The sequence below is a fragment of the Salvia miltiorrhiza genome, chromosome 7, assembly GCF_028751815.1.
Source record: "Salvia miltiorrhiza cultivar Shanhuang (shh) chromosome 7, IMPLAD_Smil_shh, whole genome shotgun sequence".
Taxonomy (NCBI): domain Eukaryota; kingdom Viridiplantae; phylum Streptophyta; class Magnoliopsida; order Lamiales; family Lamiaceae; genus Salvia; species Salvia miltiorrhiza.
The window spans coordinates 6,240,748-6,256,399 of NC_080393.1; the positions used below are offsets into that span (position 1 = coordinate 6,240,748).

At 37.4% G+C, this 15,652-nt stretch overlaps 3 protein-coding genes across 3 annotated transcripts; 2 read left to right on the forward strand and 1 right to left on the reverse strand.

Moving 5' to 3' along the window:
• Positions 1 to 1,822: 1,822 nt before the first annotated feature.
• LOC130993757 (uncharacterized) lies at positions 1,823 to 3,123 on the forward strand. The gene is made up of 2 exons (XM_057918794.1): positions 1,823 to 2,146; positions 2,374 to 3,123. Exons 1-2 carry the CDS (start codon positions 1,823 to 1,825, stop codon positions 3,121 to 3,123), a joined length of 1,074 nt encoding a protein of 357 aa, XP_057774777.1.
• Positions 3,124 to 5,083: 1,960 nt separating this feature from the next.
• LOC130992045 (pentatricopeptide repeat-containing protein At2g30100, chloroplastic) lies at positions 5,084 to 8,813 on the reverse strand. The gene is made up of 2 exons (XM_057916508.1): positions 7,623 to 8,813; positions 5,084 to 6,111 (listed from the first exon to the last, which is right to left on the reverse strand). Exons 1-2 carry the CDS (start codon positions 8,337 to 8,339, stop codon positions 5,338 to 5,340), a joined length of 1,491 nt encoding a protein of 496 aa, XP_057772491.1. The 5' UTR covers positions 8,340 to 8,813; the 3' UTR covers positions 5,084 to 5,337.
• Positions 8,814 to 9,556: 743 nt separating this feature from the next.
• On the forward strand, positions 9,557 to 12,558 carry LOC130992047 (uncharacterized). The gene is made up of 3 exons (XM_057916509.1): positions 9,557 to 10,248; positions 10,365 to 11,439; positions 12,126 to 12,558. Exons 1-3 carry the CDS (start codon positions 9,824 to 9,826, stop codon positions 12,426 to 12,428), a joined length of 1,803 nt encoding a protein of 600 aa, XP_057772492.1. The 5' UTR covers positions 9,557 to 9,823; the 3' UTR covers positions 12,429 to 12,558.
• The last annotated feature ends 3,094 nt before the right edge of the window (positions 12,559 to 15,652 follow it).

Here is a 15,652-nt window from a genome sequence, read left to right on the forward strand (position 1 = left end):
TCTATAACCAAAATATTTTCTTTTATTTGCATTGTACTGCTTGTAGAGTGCATTGAGAGTTCAATGGAGACCATTCTCTTAGATAAAGAATAAAGACCAAATCATGTGCGTCGATTTTGCTTAATCTAACGGACCAAAAAAATGTAGATTTTTCTTGTATTTAAATCTGTAAAGGTCAAATAAGTAAATGCAACACTATTTTATATTTGGCAAGATATACTAAATCCCTAAAAATTAGTTAAATATTGTGTATCAACCGTTTTTGTATATGTTTCAGTCACACCTAACAAATGAACATATTAATGTTCGTCGATATGTTCGTATAAAAATAAATGAACATGCTAATGTTCGTTGACATGTTCGTCGATATGTTCGTATAAAAACAAATGAACATACCAATCTTCATCGATATGTTCGTCGAAATAGATCAGGTCCCATAATGGGAAGAGAGAAATTTTCGGAATTTGTTCAACGGGATGAATTCGGTCAATTTGTTTTTTACACATTTGACATTTTTCAATTAAATAAATGCTAATCACCAATTTTTAATTACATGAAAAAATAAATCTGGATGCAATCTAGATCGTTGATTGAGATTCAATAAATGACTTTGATTTTGTCTTTATTATCTATCTAGGGGAGTGGTTGTCATAGAATGCAACCATATATATATATATAGGGAAAGGTTCAATTGAGAAGCACAAATGTGTTGAGAAGTGAGAAGCAATCTAAATAGGTGTGAACAAGTTAGTACATTTTGATGAACCTGTCAATTAATTTTTATGAACGCGCATTTGGTCTGGGGTTCGAAACCTGGCGGTGACGTGTTTTTTAACAAATTAGATAGATTCATATGTTCATCAGTTATATTGGTATGTTCAATGAATTTATTGATATGTTCATTAATTTCATCTCCAGCTTCTCAATAGATGATTTTTTGTTTAAATTTTTTGTGCAACTACATACACTACACTGTACAACTACATGCACTATATATATTGTGCAACAACATAAAATAGAATGTGCAACTACAAATATCATGAAATGTAATAAGTATTCTTAAAAAAAATTGATTTTTTTAATACTTTATGTTGTTGCATAGTTACACTATTCGTGCAACAACAAATGCTAAAACGTGCAACTACATAAACTACACACTGTGCAACAACATAAATTTATTAATTAGTGAAATTGCATGCAACGCACGCATTCTCTCCTAGTATTAATAAATATTCAAAGTAACAAAATTTAGTAATACGTACATTGATCACTTTTTATATCTAATGCCTAGATATTACTTAGTAATGCATATTTCCCCTAAAAAAAATATCTAATGCCTATTTTTTCACTTTGTAATAGGTCCCTTATATATTGCTATTTTTTCTTCTAATTATACTACTCAATTTCAAATGATCCCATATCTTAATTAATATGAATTCTTTACGTGGTGGATAAGATCCCCAATTAATATAAATAAACTTTTTGAAATATAATTAAGCTTCTTTAATAAAGGACCCACCTCTTCAATAAGTTCAACACCTATACTTGTTTATGCTCAAGATTCATCGCATATATATGTATTATGACTTATCAATAAGTGAAATCTTAACATTAAAACATTCCGGAAGTGAACGAAGAGCTTTAGAGAGAAGTCTCTTATTACTAATAGGATCTCCAAGATCTTGAAACTCATTACCAAGATAAAATAAAATAAAATTACCAAAATATGATGATATGGATTCATCTTTCTCCATTCGCAATGTTTCGAACCTTGTTATCACAATACGAATCCTTAATTCACGAACACTTCGTCTCCTTCACAATGGTGTTGGAGAATCTCCCAAGCATCTTTGACAGAAGTACAATTCTTCACGATCACGAACATGTTCATGTCAATTGTTGTGAGAATAGCGTTGAGAGCTTTCTCATTGAAATTGGAGAAATCAACTTCATGTCGCATCCATTCTTCTTCGGGCTTTGTGATCCTGTCAGGCTGTCACCATCTTTATCCATGGCCTTTGGTGGTGTCAAACAGCCAAACAACTTGCTTTGTTTTCTTTGCACTCTATCTTCAAGTCTAAAACAAGGATCCTCTTATAGACGTTTGAAAACCTTGAAATGTAGTCTCCAAGATCAAATACAAAGTGTGAGAGTTATAGCTTGTTAAAAACATGCTCCTCAACTCCCACTACTTTATAACAACTATGCAACTTTGACCTAGTCTTAAGTATGTATTATTCCTACAAAATTATAATTTGTGAAGAAATAACAAAATAAATAATAGTGGTTAAAACTGTAAACCCCAACAAGATTGTACTTTCCTTGGTATAATAAAATGATAGTCAATTTTTGTTTATGTTGCAACTTTTGCAGATGCGCAAAGTTGCAGCTTCAACAAATCTGGTTCGTCAAGTAAGCGAATCCAGTTCATCAAATGCCGAAATAAGCAATAATATGGCACTTCTTCCTTTCAAAGAGAAGATGCTTTATTCGGTTTTTGCAGAGGATGAACATCTGTGGCTAGATCTGGATTACCTGATCATGGTGATCGGAGATTATCCATCACCATCACCTCCGAACGCTATCCTGAATTTGGTAGAGCAAGACTTGCGTAAGATATCTTGGAAACCAGAATACCGTAATGCATTGGCTTTATTCCTACAAAGAAACAACCGTTTAACTGGCATCCATCCGTTGTTTTTCGACATCATGCCGGACTTGTGTTTTGTAGACTTATCAGATACAAAAGTCAGTACCTTACCTAGTTCGCTTTTCAAACTTGCAAAGCTTACTGTGTTGTTGGTGAGGAACTGCGATTGTCTTGAAACACTTCCGCCTGAAATAGGAGAGCTCAAGACGTTGGAAGTATTAGATCTTTCAGGCACCGAGCTCTACCAACTCCCTGATGAGATTGGACAGCTTCAACTTGTGAAGATCATGAAGCTATCCTTTTATGGACCGGATGATGAAAGTGAATACAAACATTTGCCATCTCGATTGGTTTATCCCAATTTTCTATCAGGGATCAAAGGGATACAGTCGCTAAGCATTGCTGTGCACCCTGAAGATCACCGGTGGTCAGGAGAAACTGTCGCGTGGATATCAGCAAGTTGGAGGGATTGAGCTATCTCCACTTCTACTTTCCACAAGTGGAAGACTTTGAGTATTTCATTGAAACAAGCCCTTCGTGGAAGAACCAGTGCTTGAAGAGGTTCAACTTTACTGTAGGCGAACATGTGAAGTATATCATATCTCGGGTACCAAAAGAGGTGGAAGCATTGTTCAATGGAGAAAAGAGATGCTTGAGGTATATTGATGGAGATAGACATCGCCATTGGTTAACACTGTTATCATTCATGCCACGGCATTCTACTTGGATCATCACTATGAGCTCCAAAATTTCTCTGAATTCAACATTTCGAGTTTCCGGGCACTGAAATTCTGTCTCGTACGAGATTGTCCAAAAATGCAGGTGGTGTTGGATGGGGAAAAGGCAGGATGTGCATTTCCATGTCTAGAATATTTGGGAATCTACTTTCTGTGTGAGCTGCGTGAAATCTGGAAGCCCCCTAGACCCTCACGAGCAAGGAAATTGAAGAGAGTGTTGAGGACGCCTAAGCCTTGCCGACACTTTGAAGCTCTTAAATATCTTGTGATTCAGACATGCCCGAGGCTACAATTTGTATTTCGGGAATCAATGCTTCAATGTCTTGCCAACCTGGAGGAACTTGTTGTCGACGACTGTGAAGGCATGAAGAATATAATCAAAGGGAAAGGCAAGAAAGCCAAGTACAGAGACGATGATGCCCTTCCCAACTTAAGGAAACTCGTACTTCGCTATCTACCGGAGCTGGTTAGTCTTGGTTGTGGTGTTCGTCTCCCAGAGGAAAAAATCAGTGTTCATGCTTGTCTCAAGTTTGAATCAAAAAGTTCGACTTCGATGGCCGAATAATTCGGAGGAGTTGGATAATCAAACTGTAAGTGAAACTGCCTTCTTCTGTTGGAATTATTTTTTTCATTTCATTTATCTGCAGTATATGTATGTATGAGTAATATGTATTTTTATTGTGGATGGAAAATTAGGGCTTGGAATTGGGATTTGGGCAAGGAGAAGGAAGCAAGTCAACAAGGGGAGAAGCCGTCCACGTGTCGTGGACCTCTACCATATACGCGTCATTATGTGGCATTTTTTTTTTCTTATTTTCTGTACTGTATATATAGTTTCGTATCGACGTGATCAACTTCAAGAGTTTTAATATTCAAAAAAAAAACTTCAAGAGTTTTATTGTCATCAATGCGTCATTTTGGTCGCAATTCCATCTCTTAGCTAATGTCCCACCTTACTTCTGTCGTCTTTTATTTTAGTTTTTAGAAATCTTCTGTCGTCTTCCATTGAACAATCGTTTTTAAGAGTATTTCATTCTTACTTACGGAGTATTTTCTTTTATGGGCAAATATACATTTGCATCCTGAATTCTACTTATCATATTTCTAAAGCAAAACTTACTGGCAACATATCTACAACAGAGGTTTACTTCGCATAAACGAAAAAATATATAATTGATTATTTTTGTATTTAAGATTAAGATTTATTCATTCTCACTTTTTCAATAAATTATAAAATAAATCAACGAAACTATCTTATTATGCCCATATGAATTTGTTCATGAATTTCTTGATTAAAGCCCATATCTTGTATATTCCTGATGTTGCTGCGAATTTCTTGATTGAGCTTATATTTCTTTGAATGTTGTTTGATGTATATCTTGTATTCTGAGAATCTGAATGCATTCTAAAATTTATTTATATGAATTAAGCACTTACTGACAACCAAAGTGTCTTAGGAATGTCTTCACAAAGTCCAGAATATATGAAGCTGAAGATGCACTCCCTGTAAATAGATCCACGTTAAAAAAGAGACTGGGAAAGAATACTTCACTAGCTTGGGTTCACTTCACTCCTTTAAGGGACGAAGAGCGTGCGGATCGGGATGCGGGTCAAACCCGTTTTATGGGTGAAACTGAATGCATCCAAATTTTTGCCAAAATTAAATATGGAGAGCCTCAAGGATGACTGAACGATATAGTAAGGAAATAAAATATATTTATATATGCAGCCTTGTTTTTATAACAAGGAATAAATATATAAACAACAGTATATAACAGATCCATGACATGCAATTTCATGATTTTATACTCTATATACAACATATTTGTTCCCAAAAACATTTGATCTATACACAAATCTCTACATGCTCATTCATATATATATATATATATATAGATCAGATCAGTTAAATCCTTACTACCTTCCCGTCGCGAGATCCGAACACAGCCCTCAAAGCATCTTGATGATCCAAAGCTTGTGTTTCCTCACATGAAGGTAGACGAGAGTCGGCCCGATCAGGCTAGCATCGGAGAGGCGTTTGCACAGGGCGAGGTAGGCATCAACATTTCCACCCTGCTGAATTCTCCGGCTCAGCCCCTGCAGCACCGCAACTCGGTCGAGGAACTCCGGATGCAATCCCATGTCCAGCATCTTGACCACTGTCTCCGCCGCGTTCTTGAAGTGGCCGCCTTTGATGTAGCCTCTCAGCAGCCACGACAGAGTCTTCTTCCGCTGGAACGAGCTCGCAATGTCCATCCGGGTGAGGAGTCTCCCAACCGAGCTGCTCTCCTTCTGCGAAGCGCATATAGCCAACACAATGTCGTACAGATCCCCATCAGCCTGCTTACCGGCAAGCTTCATTTGCCACAGCTGTCTCTCGGCCTCGCTCCCTCGTCCAGCGCAGACGTACATAGCCAGAAGTCTCTCGTGGACCACGCCATGGAGTGACAGACCCCCCTCCTCGATTACCCAGTTGGAGAGTCGGCGCCCGGAAGTCAGAAGATCTTCTTGGTAGTTTTCGATGAGGAGAACGTTGTCTGCATCGAGTTCAGCAATGAGACCGGACTTGGTGAAGCCTTTCAACTTTCGTAATGCTTTTGCGAATTCGTTGAGCTCTTTGACCACTGCTGTCATCGCGATTAGATAGCTGTATACTTCTGGCTTCAACCCACACTCTCTGAGGTGAATCACAAACTTGGCAGCATCTCTGTAGTTCCCCTCTTCCTAAATGACATAGCAAAAACAAAGAGTAAGAAAGAGACGTCGCCTCAACAACCAAGATCTGCCATCGCTATGTGTGCGTGTTTTCGAACATATTGAATGGGAGTGACCAAAGACTACATGATGTCATGAACAACAGAATGGAGGAAAAGTTGGTTGTAGAAACAGAGCTCAGTAACTAGTTCATCCTAAGTTTATTTAGACTCTGCACTATTTGTTGCCATACTTGGACACTTCAAAACCAAGAATTATACCCAAATCTCAGCTCCAGAAATATATCTCTGCATATGACAAAATTGAATTGTAGACTTCCTACAGAACTAAATCTCTTCACAGTCACAGAAAATTCATACTCGTTGTCTCGTTGACAGATTGGCAAAACACTATACTGGTATCCACAAATGCTAATTTCTGCAAAAGTTCATACTCATTGACTGAAAGGCAAATGTATCGACATAACTGATGAGTACGATAAAAGCTTTGTAGTGACAGAAAGTTTAAACACTCTGCTAAAGTTTTCTATGTGTAATGATGTTCCAACTCTTCAGTCAATTTTGATTCCCCTGCCAATAGGTGGGGTACGCAGGAAATCATAAACTACTAATATTACTCGTGATATGGAGGACACATCGTCAATGATCTGGACATTGGTTTGTTAATTTTACAATAGTCCACCCCTGCAATGAAGTGCTTCCTATAGAAGTCTCATTTTGTAGATTCAGAAATTTACGAGTCCACCTCTCACATACACATCTATATATAATTCTCATGTATATTTTTGACCCATAGACTATCTTGGATAATACAAAGCATCGACTTCTTCTGAAGCTAACATATCAAGGAAAGTGATGCATTATAAACCTCGAATACGAAAGAAGGCAGGAAAACAATGACAGGAAAAGGAAAAGCTACGATGGCTTAGATAAACTGGTAATAGTGGGTCATTAGAAAAGAAACACGAAGCACCTCAACAATAAACTCACGTTGAGGTGATGAAACAATCATTGAAATTGCATATAACGGATTGCAGAATCTACGAAGGAACACTTATAACAATTTGCACAGAGCAAGAACCCATGTTCCTCCTACGGCAATATGAAGTTTCGTTCGCAGAATGCAGGATACAGTCCAAGCCAGGGCATGGTTAAAACAAGATCAGCCCTAATTAAGTTATATATTGTGATTCATAAATCCTAATTAGGGATTTATAAACCCTAAATGGTTTTGATTACGGTGGATGCACAGTTGCACACAAGTTTTTGCCATTATTCATTTCCTATTAGAACTATTGAGGCTTCATCTAATTACTAAAATACACAGAAGTTAATGAAGTCTCCTTCAAATACAGAATCAATTAATAAGCAATTGCACTCAAAATGACAAGACAGGGAACCTAAAAAGACATCCTAACTGCACCCATTAACTTTCAAGAACACAGAGAACATAACAATCAGCACAAAACACATATGAATCAAATGATCACGAGTGAAGCCACCGAGTAATAGGGCGCTTACCATCATCTTCCACGCGAGGTATCCAGCCGGACCCCCCTTATTCCCCTCCTTATCCCCATCCAAATTCGAAATCCCTCTCCTCAACACCTCCTTAACAAACAACACAGCCTCCTCCCTCTCCCCTGCCTCCCAATACAACGAGATCACCTTCTCGATCATACTAAAGCTCGTCTTCAAACCAACGCAGTCCATGTCCACCAAAAGATCCACCACATCCTCCACCTTGCTCCTCTCCTCGATCAACTTCTTCACCCACGTGCACATTATCGACACCATCAACTCCATCGTCTCCTTATCCACTTTGTTCTCCTTCTTCAGCCACTCGAAAACCTCCAAAGCGCACCAAGAATCCCTCCCTTCCTGAGCGAAGTACACCAGCACCAGCTGCAATTCGCGGGCCGATAACCTATCGTTCATCTCCTCCAGCACGTCGGAGGGCTCCCGAGCCATGCGCTCGAGCTCCTCGATCGCCTCGAAGAACCCTTCGCCCATCTCGTTCTCGTCGTCGCTCGTGATGTACACGTCCAATTGAACAGATTTGAACAACCCCGAATCGTGAGAATTGCTTCTTCTCTTGAATAATGAGATTCTTGAGCAAGATTGGAGCTTCAGCTTGTCGGGCTGATGATGGGTCGCGAGAAAGACGCAGTTTTTCGAAGAGGGGCAGTGGGTCAAACCCAGGTTGCTCACTGCGGCAATTCCATAAATAGATGCCATCTATTACTCGCTCCAGCGAAAAATATGATTTTCAACCCTGAAATTTTTGGGGAAAAAAGGGGGAAACTGCGGCGTTCTTGAAATTAAATTTCTGATTTTTTTTTCAAGGGAATTCAGATGCTCAGCTCCGATTTCCGTCCTGTCCACCGCGGATTGAGGCCAAACATTTGGCCAATAACATAGATTATCATAATTTTGAATTTTTCAACGAGAAATCAGCCAAACATTGGGATTATAAGGGATGAAATGTTGAGTTAAAAATGTGTGTGATGGAGTGAAGAGAAAGCGACTGCGGAGATGAATAGGTGCTTGACATCGGCAGCGTGCTTAATTTTGAGACACGATTCAACGAATAAAAGAAGCAAACAAATGTAAAGAACCGAACAGCAATGGATAAACTTAAAATACGCCTACAAAACAGTAATTTTATACACACACGCACTAAATCATGTCTTGTCTCGTTTAGTGTGTGTGAAACTGTGGGAATAGTATTCAAGAAATGAATAAATATAAGTTTGGGTAGGTTGCTAAATAATTCAAACTTTGTGATATACATTGATAACCAAAGTGGTCATTTTGTGGATTAGATTTCAATACCTTAAATTCGTTTAGTTTCGGAATTATTCCACAAAAAATTGATTTTTTATAGGCGAACAAAAATTGATTTTTAAATATGAAATATGTACAACTCCATTAAATTTGAAATTTTTAGTAATGTCAGAATTATAATAGAAACCATTAAACTATTATATGGGCTGACCCGACTTTAAATACATTGCAGTTGGGCCCAAAATATGCATCGTGTGTTTGGTGTTGAAATAAAGACTGGTCCAACAACAATAAATTATTATAGGGGTACGGTCCTGCTGATATTCATAACCAATCATCGCCTTTTTTACACTATGCACTCAGAAAATTCAATGTAAAAGATTTTTACTTCTGCTAAGTCAAGTCTTTTAATGATACGACTTATACAAAATGGAACTCAATTTTAAGCTTGCATGTTTACTAGAGAAATTACACTGGTGCTGTAACTTGGAATTTATCAAAGTCATGGCTCGCTCTCAATGAATCCCATGATATATCACATTTACGAAGCTTTAAAAATTAAATAATGGATCATTCTTCAAATAAAAGAAATAAAAAAGTAATGGAGTTCGTCCATTTTCCGATTGAAAGAAAAATATAATATGAGCCGAAACGTTACGTTTCCAATCATAGTAATGTATGCCAAGTATTCTTCTACAGTCATCGCTATATTTAAAACTTGGTGATAATCGTTAAAAGGTGGAGTATTTTAGTAGTAGTATTTTCTATCTTTTTGATTCAATAAATATAAGTATAGCAGCATATGATTCATGTCAGACCGAAAAGGAGAAATTGAAGCACCGTTTCAAGTCTCTCACATGTACTAATCTGCGCGATTCAAGCTAATCCGACTCTCTCTCTCTCACTCTGTCTTTCTCTCTCCTCCGCTAGCAGCCATGGCAGCAGCTCTGGAGTGCTGGTCGAGCCGAACAAGCACGGACGAGGACATGGTGGAGCAAGTTCTGATGCGTACACACGATAGATCAGAATGCCTGCCGGAAAACAACTCTTCTTCTTCCTCCTCCTCCTCCGCCTCTTCGTCGACCCCTTCTTCCTCCGCCGCCGCCTCCGCCTCCGCCGCCGTGCGCGACTCCTCCGCCTTTCAGAAGCGGTTCCAGAGGCTGAGCCGCAACGTGTCGGAGGCCATTGCCTCCCTGAAGAACACTCTAAACATCGACTCGGCTCGCGAGCCGCCGGCGACCTGCCGGAGGCAAGTGTGGGGAAGTGTCGTGCGGAGCCTGACGCAGTTGTACCCCGGCAGCCAGCTGCCGGAGAAATTGGTATCGAATCTGAGGAAGCATTACGATTCTCTGCCGCTCAGGTGAAATTGATTCGCCTTCTTGTATTTTTTCGTCTTCGATTTCGTTTCCGTTTCACGATCGAAGTAGGTTTTGCAGATTAGGTTGAAAATGAATTGCGATTTCGTTTGATTGATAGCTATGCGCAAGCTGGTTTTGAAATGAAGGATGTGTTTCTGCACATCAAGTTGATTGAGCAGGCTGCGGCGGAAGACAATCCGGCAATTATCATTCAAGACGTTTCCGATGAAGATACGAGTGCTGATGGCGCTGCTTTCAAGCTTACATTTGCATGTAACTCCGCTATTTCGTGGCCGGCGATGTCTGGAGCGCTCGACAGTTTGTCGATTTGCTGTAAAAAGTTGCAGATCTTTGAGAAGAAAGGGTGCACTTTGGGGATTGTTGTGCTGATTGTTCAAACAGGGCAGGAGAAAATGTTCAAAACTCGGATCGAGAATGCACTTAGATTGGCCTCGAAGAAGCCTAAAAATAACCCGATAAAGCTCCCTTTCGGTCTCTGTGGATGCCAAGAGGAGAGCACTAGGGGGAGAGAGTTCGGAGAAATCGAAGAGGATTGTGGTGGGAATGGAGGAGAGAATTCGGACTCGAAACTTCAGCTGCGGCTGCCATTACCTGATGATTCGATTGTGGTTTCTGTGGATGAATGGCAGACTGTGGTTTCTGGCCGTGATGAGATTGGGAGGTGGTTTCTGAACTACGACGCTGTTGAGATTGGAGATCAGGTTGGGCTGAGCACGTTCAAGGGGGTGTATAAGGGCAAGAAAGTTGGGATTGAGAAGCTCAAGGGGTGTGACAAAGGAAATGCCTATGAGTTTGAGTGTAGGAAGGATTTGTTGGAGTTGATGACATGCGGGCACAAGAACATCCTGCAGTTTCATGGAGTTTGTGTAGACGAGAATCACGGTTTGTGCATCGTGACTAAGTTGATGGAAGGAGGAACTGTCCATGACTTGATTATGAAGAGCAAGAAGATTCAGATCAAAGAGATTCTGCGCATTGTCACTGATGTTGCTGAGGGAATTAAGTTCATGAATGATCATGGAATTGCATATAGAGACTTGAATACACAGAGGATCTTGTTAGATAAACGCGGGAATGCTTGCTTGGGTGATATGGGAATAGTCTCTGCCTGCAAGAGTGTTGGTGAGGCTATGGAGTATGAAACTGATGGTTATAGGTGGCTTGCTCCAGAGGTCGGTTTTTACTATATTCCAGTGTGTGGTTATTATGTTTGCCTCGTAATTGTTTATGCATGTTCTTATATACTGAGTGGCATAAGATTGAATTAACAATATTTCTTGGTGAAACTGTCTTTCTCAATGAAACCTATGATCTTACTAATTGTTAGAAGAATAGGCACCACCCTACATTCAAAAGATGAAGCAGATATAGCCTTTACAGACGATCTTTAGAAAGTGAAGCTTGATTAGGCCTATCATTTCTTGTATTAACGTGACAAGATTTTCTCATAATTTCTGCACTAGCTATTATAATACAGTTGATGATTGTAGTAGGTAATCATATGCATTTTTTATTATAACATAGAAGAAGCTTTTGGAATTCTACCCGTGTGTAGGCAGATAGATGTACCTAGTTTAGCTTGAGTCTATGTCATTGTTTATTCCAAGATGAATAAATTTTCCTTTCTTGATAGGGTGGAGTTGGTATCGGATGTTTGAGTTGTTCCATGATGTTTTTAGCAACTACATGAGTTGATGGCCATTGTTGTACTGATTTATTTTATACTACTTTAGTTCAAAGCATAATTACTAATGATGAATCTATGAATTTCTTGAACCATCTTGTTCGAAATTTGATACTGATTAATCACATATGCAAGATTTCATATCTAATTGGTCTTTCCCTTACTTGCAAACAGATCATTTCTGGTGATCCAGAAAACGTGACAGAAACTTGGATGAGTAATGCATATAGTTTTGGGATGATCATATGGGAGATGGTGACGGGTGAGATAGCATACTCTGCTTATTCACCGGTGCAGGCTGCAGTCGGGATAGCCGCGTGCGGGCTGAGGCCCGACATCCCCGACTCCTGCCCTCAGCTCCTCCGGTCACTGATGGTCAAGTGCTGGAACAACTGCCCCTCAAAACGTCCACAGTTCTCAGACATCATATCAACCTTATCGCGCTTCAACAACACCGCAAATACATCGAAGCAGTAAGTCTCAAGGCTTTCACCTTTCCTAGTTAGGTGATCCTACGTGGTCTTGTACTAAACAAAGCTCATGGACACTGCAAAATCAAAAAAAAAAAAAAAATCACCCCCAACATAAATGAAAATACTTCACGAAATCACAATACAGACATGTGGCAGAAACAAATTACCCAAAGGGATGATTGTTGACATTGTGAACTACTTTATGGACCAGCATGTCTAATGTTTTTAAGGAATTATATGCTTAGGTTCTGATTTATGTCTAGATTGGGGGTAGTTGAAGGGGATAAAATTTGGTTCCTTTTAATTGCTTGTGTCTGCCAATATAGTTGAACCTAACCCACCCCCCTCCCTTTAGGGCTTTATGTCACAATTTGGTTTAGCTTTTAGCTTTTGATGTTTTTTTCCTCCCTTGTTTACATGATCCCGGTTCCATGTGTTTAATTATTGCGTCGGTGGAGTCGAGAGCAAATTAATGACTTCGTTATTATACACATAGTAACATGTATTGATGGGATATGGGAAAACATTGGATACAAGTTCTTGATTGTTCAATTCAATCAAAGCTATTTTTTCAAGCTAGTTTTGACATTTTATCTAGTGTGTGAACAGAATTTAGTGAGTCAAACGCAATTCTCAAAGTTCGATTGAAAAAATTAAACAAATGAATGAGAATCAATTAAATTTGAACGACATCGTGTTTTATGATGACAAAGTATTGAGCAAACTTTGTTTAAATATGTCCAAGATTCGTTTAAGCATTTTTAGACAATGAAAAGGAAATATTCTGACAAGCAGCAGCATAAGCTGACTTATTAGTATGCGTACAATTACATGAATTTAAGAAACCGTATTAAAAAATTTGGAAAGCTAAAAGTGACTAGTATATAAGAATTAATCAGCTTAATCATGATGCAGATGGTGCACATGCCATCATGTGGGTGTTTTCTCATAATTGTTTACTGTGTTTTGTGTTTTGTGTTTGTATATTTCTCCAATGCTTGAATTATAAATTAAATGAAGAAAATTCCAAACGAAACAAATACTGAAAAATAGTAGGAGAAAATCGAGTTTTTAATTTCCCCACCCTCTGAAATATATAACACTTTTGATAAACCTAGCTATTTCTTCCATTCCATCTTCTATATCAGTAGAATTGTGGGTCTATCATAAAGATTATATTAAGTAGATGACGAATTACCAATTATCAACATAGTTAAATTTCACCAATGATATAATGTGACGAACAACAATCGACAAAGCAAAATATAGAATGAAAATACATAAATAGTAAAAAGCTGTCGTACTATTTAATGATAGTAACATTTATGTTTTTCTACTCATTAAAAAACGACAATGAAATGTACATCTTAATCCCCACTTACATTAAATTGATTTGTATATTTAATCATGAAGCATCATTATTGTATGGCCCATGACCTAGCATGTGGCTCATAAAAAGAGACTGCCAAAAGCTTAAAACATCATTAGTAACAATAAAACATTTAATTCCATTGTCCATATAAGCATCATCATAAGTTTTTAAAAAATTATTCCAGTCCTCTTTGACACTTCTACCCCTACATATATATAGCTCGTATAATCTCTCCCAATTAATTTATTTACATATATAATCAAACGCTAATGAATTCGTCCACTATTATAAAATGGAATACATTGATCATGTGCTATTAAAGAAAAATTGCCTATTGTGGAATGTATCATCTATTAATGCTGAAAATTCTATTTATCACCTCACGACGCACCCAAAAGACCAACATAATTTAAATATTTGAATTGTACAACTCTCAAATTCACATTTCTGATGAAAATTAAAATCAATCTTCATTTCTCATGGATCACTGTTACCCAACTCCATCTTCTATAACTAAATTAAGCTAAAGCCCATACAAAGAGTAGGCGGGCCTAAAAGTGTATCGATAAATTATAAGCCCACATCAAAGTAATGAAGGTGTCATCTTTTTTTCATTCCTTTGTTTTTTGAGGGGAATTAAATTTTTTACTAAATAGTGTAAATTATTTATTAGTAATCTAAACTTAGACTTTTTTTTGAAGGGGACTAAAATTAGACTTATTGACTGTAAATAATTAAATTTTTCTGAAAGTTGCTTTACTTGCAACCACACGAAAGAATTTGAATGCGAAAATGATGCTAGAACGAAAACGGTAATATAATAGTAGTAATATTTTTAGCGAGTCTTTGTATTAAAAGAAAAAAGTTGAAGAAAAATTTGAAATATTAAAAAGAAAAAGAATTCGAATTTTAGAATGAGGGATTAAAAAAATTGAAGGGGGAAAAATTAGATAAAACAGTTGTAATGATTTAAAAGTTATTTAGTTTGAAGATTTTTAATTTACAATCTATGATTTGACACATTCATGTATGTTGCACCAGGTATGATGCATGCAAAGTCGATTACACACACGCGCACATCCACACAATTTGATTCATACATGTTGAAAGATTCAATCTATTAAATTCAGTTGCAGTTGACAAATTATAACATTCACAAATATCTTCACAATATTAATTCGTACGTCTCGTCTAGAATCCACCCTAAAACATAACTTTACAATTCTTGGAAGCAAAGTTACGATATATTTATAAATGATAGATACCATGATCGAATACAAATAACAACAATGATAAATATTTGTTTTTTCTTAAAACCAACAATGATAATTATTAATAGAAAATCAACAAAAAGAATCCAAAGGGGAAGAGATAAATTTTTTTATTCCCATGCTGTTTTTCATCTTTATTAAATCCATTATTTTCATATATATTAAGATTAAGATGATAATTTGAATTAAATCATCATTGTTGGTGAAATAAAAGGGCAATGGGATTTTTTTAAAAAAATCATCTTTGTAAACGTGCCAATAAAACGTGCCAAAAAGTACAATCTTTCATTTTATTTTATTTTTGTGTACATCAAAAACCAAACCAGAGAAGAAAACATACATGGAAATCAACATACAATTACACCAAAATCTAGATTAAAAAACCACAAAATTGAAGGTGAATTAAGGATGTCAATGTTTATCTCAAAAAAAAAAAAAATGTCAATGTCACAAAAAGCCATAACATTCTTGTCACATAATTAAAAACCAAGTGAGGAAAGTTTAGTTTTTTATTTCAGCAATAGAACAAATGGGATCCTCTGTCCCAAAATATAGTGTGTACCACGTGTACCACTTTTCATTTCT

Excerpts from the sequence above, each read along its gene's own strand:
- LOC130993757 (XM_057918794.1), top strand. The coding sequence starts at position 1,823 with ATGGTGTTGGAGAATCTCCCAAGCATCTTTGACAGAAGTACAATTCTT. Across the intron at positions 2,147-2,373 it reads TCCAAGATCAAATACAAAGT|ATGCGCAAAGTTGCAGCTTC; the intron begins GTGAGAGTTATA and ends CAACTTTTGCAG.
- LOC130992045 (XM_057916508.1), bottom strand. The coding sequence starts at position 8,339 with ATGGCATCTATTTATGGAATTGCCGCAGTGAGCAACCTGGGTTTGACC. Across the intron at positions 6,112-7,622 it reads ACCTCGCGTGGAAGATGATG|GAAGAGGGGAACTACAGAGA; the intron begins GTAAGCGCCCTA and ends TATGTCATTTAG.
- LOC130992047 (XM_057916509.1), top strand. The coding sequence starts at position 9,824 with ATGGCAGCAGCTCTGGAGTGCTGGTCGAGCCGAACAAGCACGGACGAG. Across the intron at positions 10,249-10,364 it reads TACGATTCTCTGCCGCTCAG|CTATGCGCAAGCTGGTTTTG; the intron begins GTGAAATTGATT and ends TTTGATTGATAG. Across the intron at positions 11,440-12,125 it reads ATAGGTGGCTTGCTCCAGAG|ATCATTTCTGGTGATCCAGA; the intron begins GTCGGTTTTTAC and ends ACTTGCAAACAG.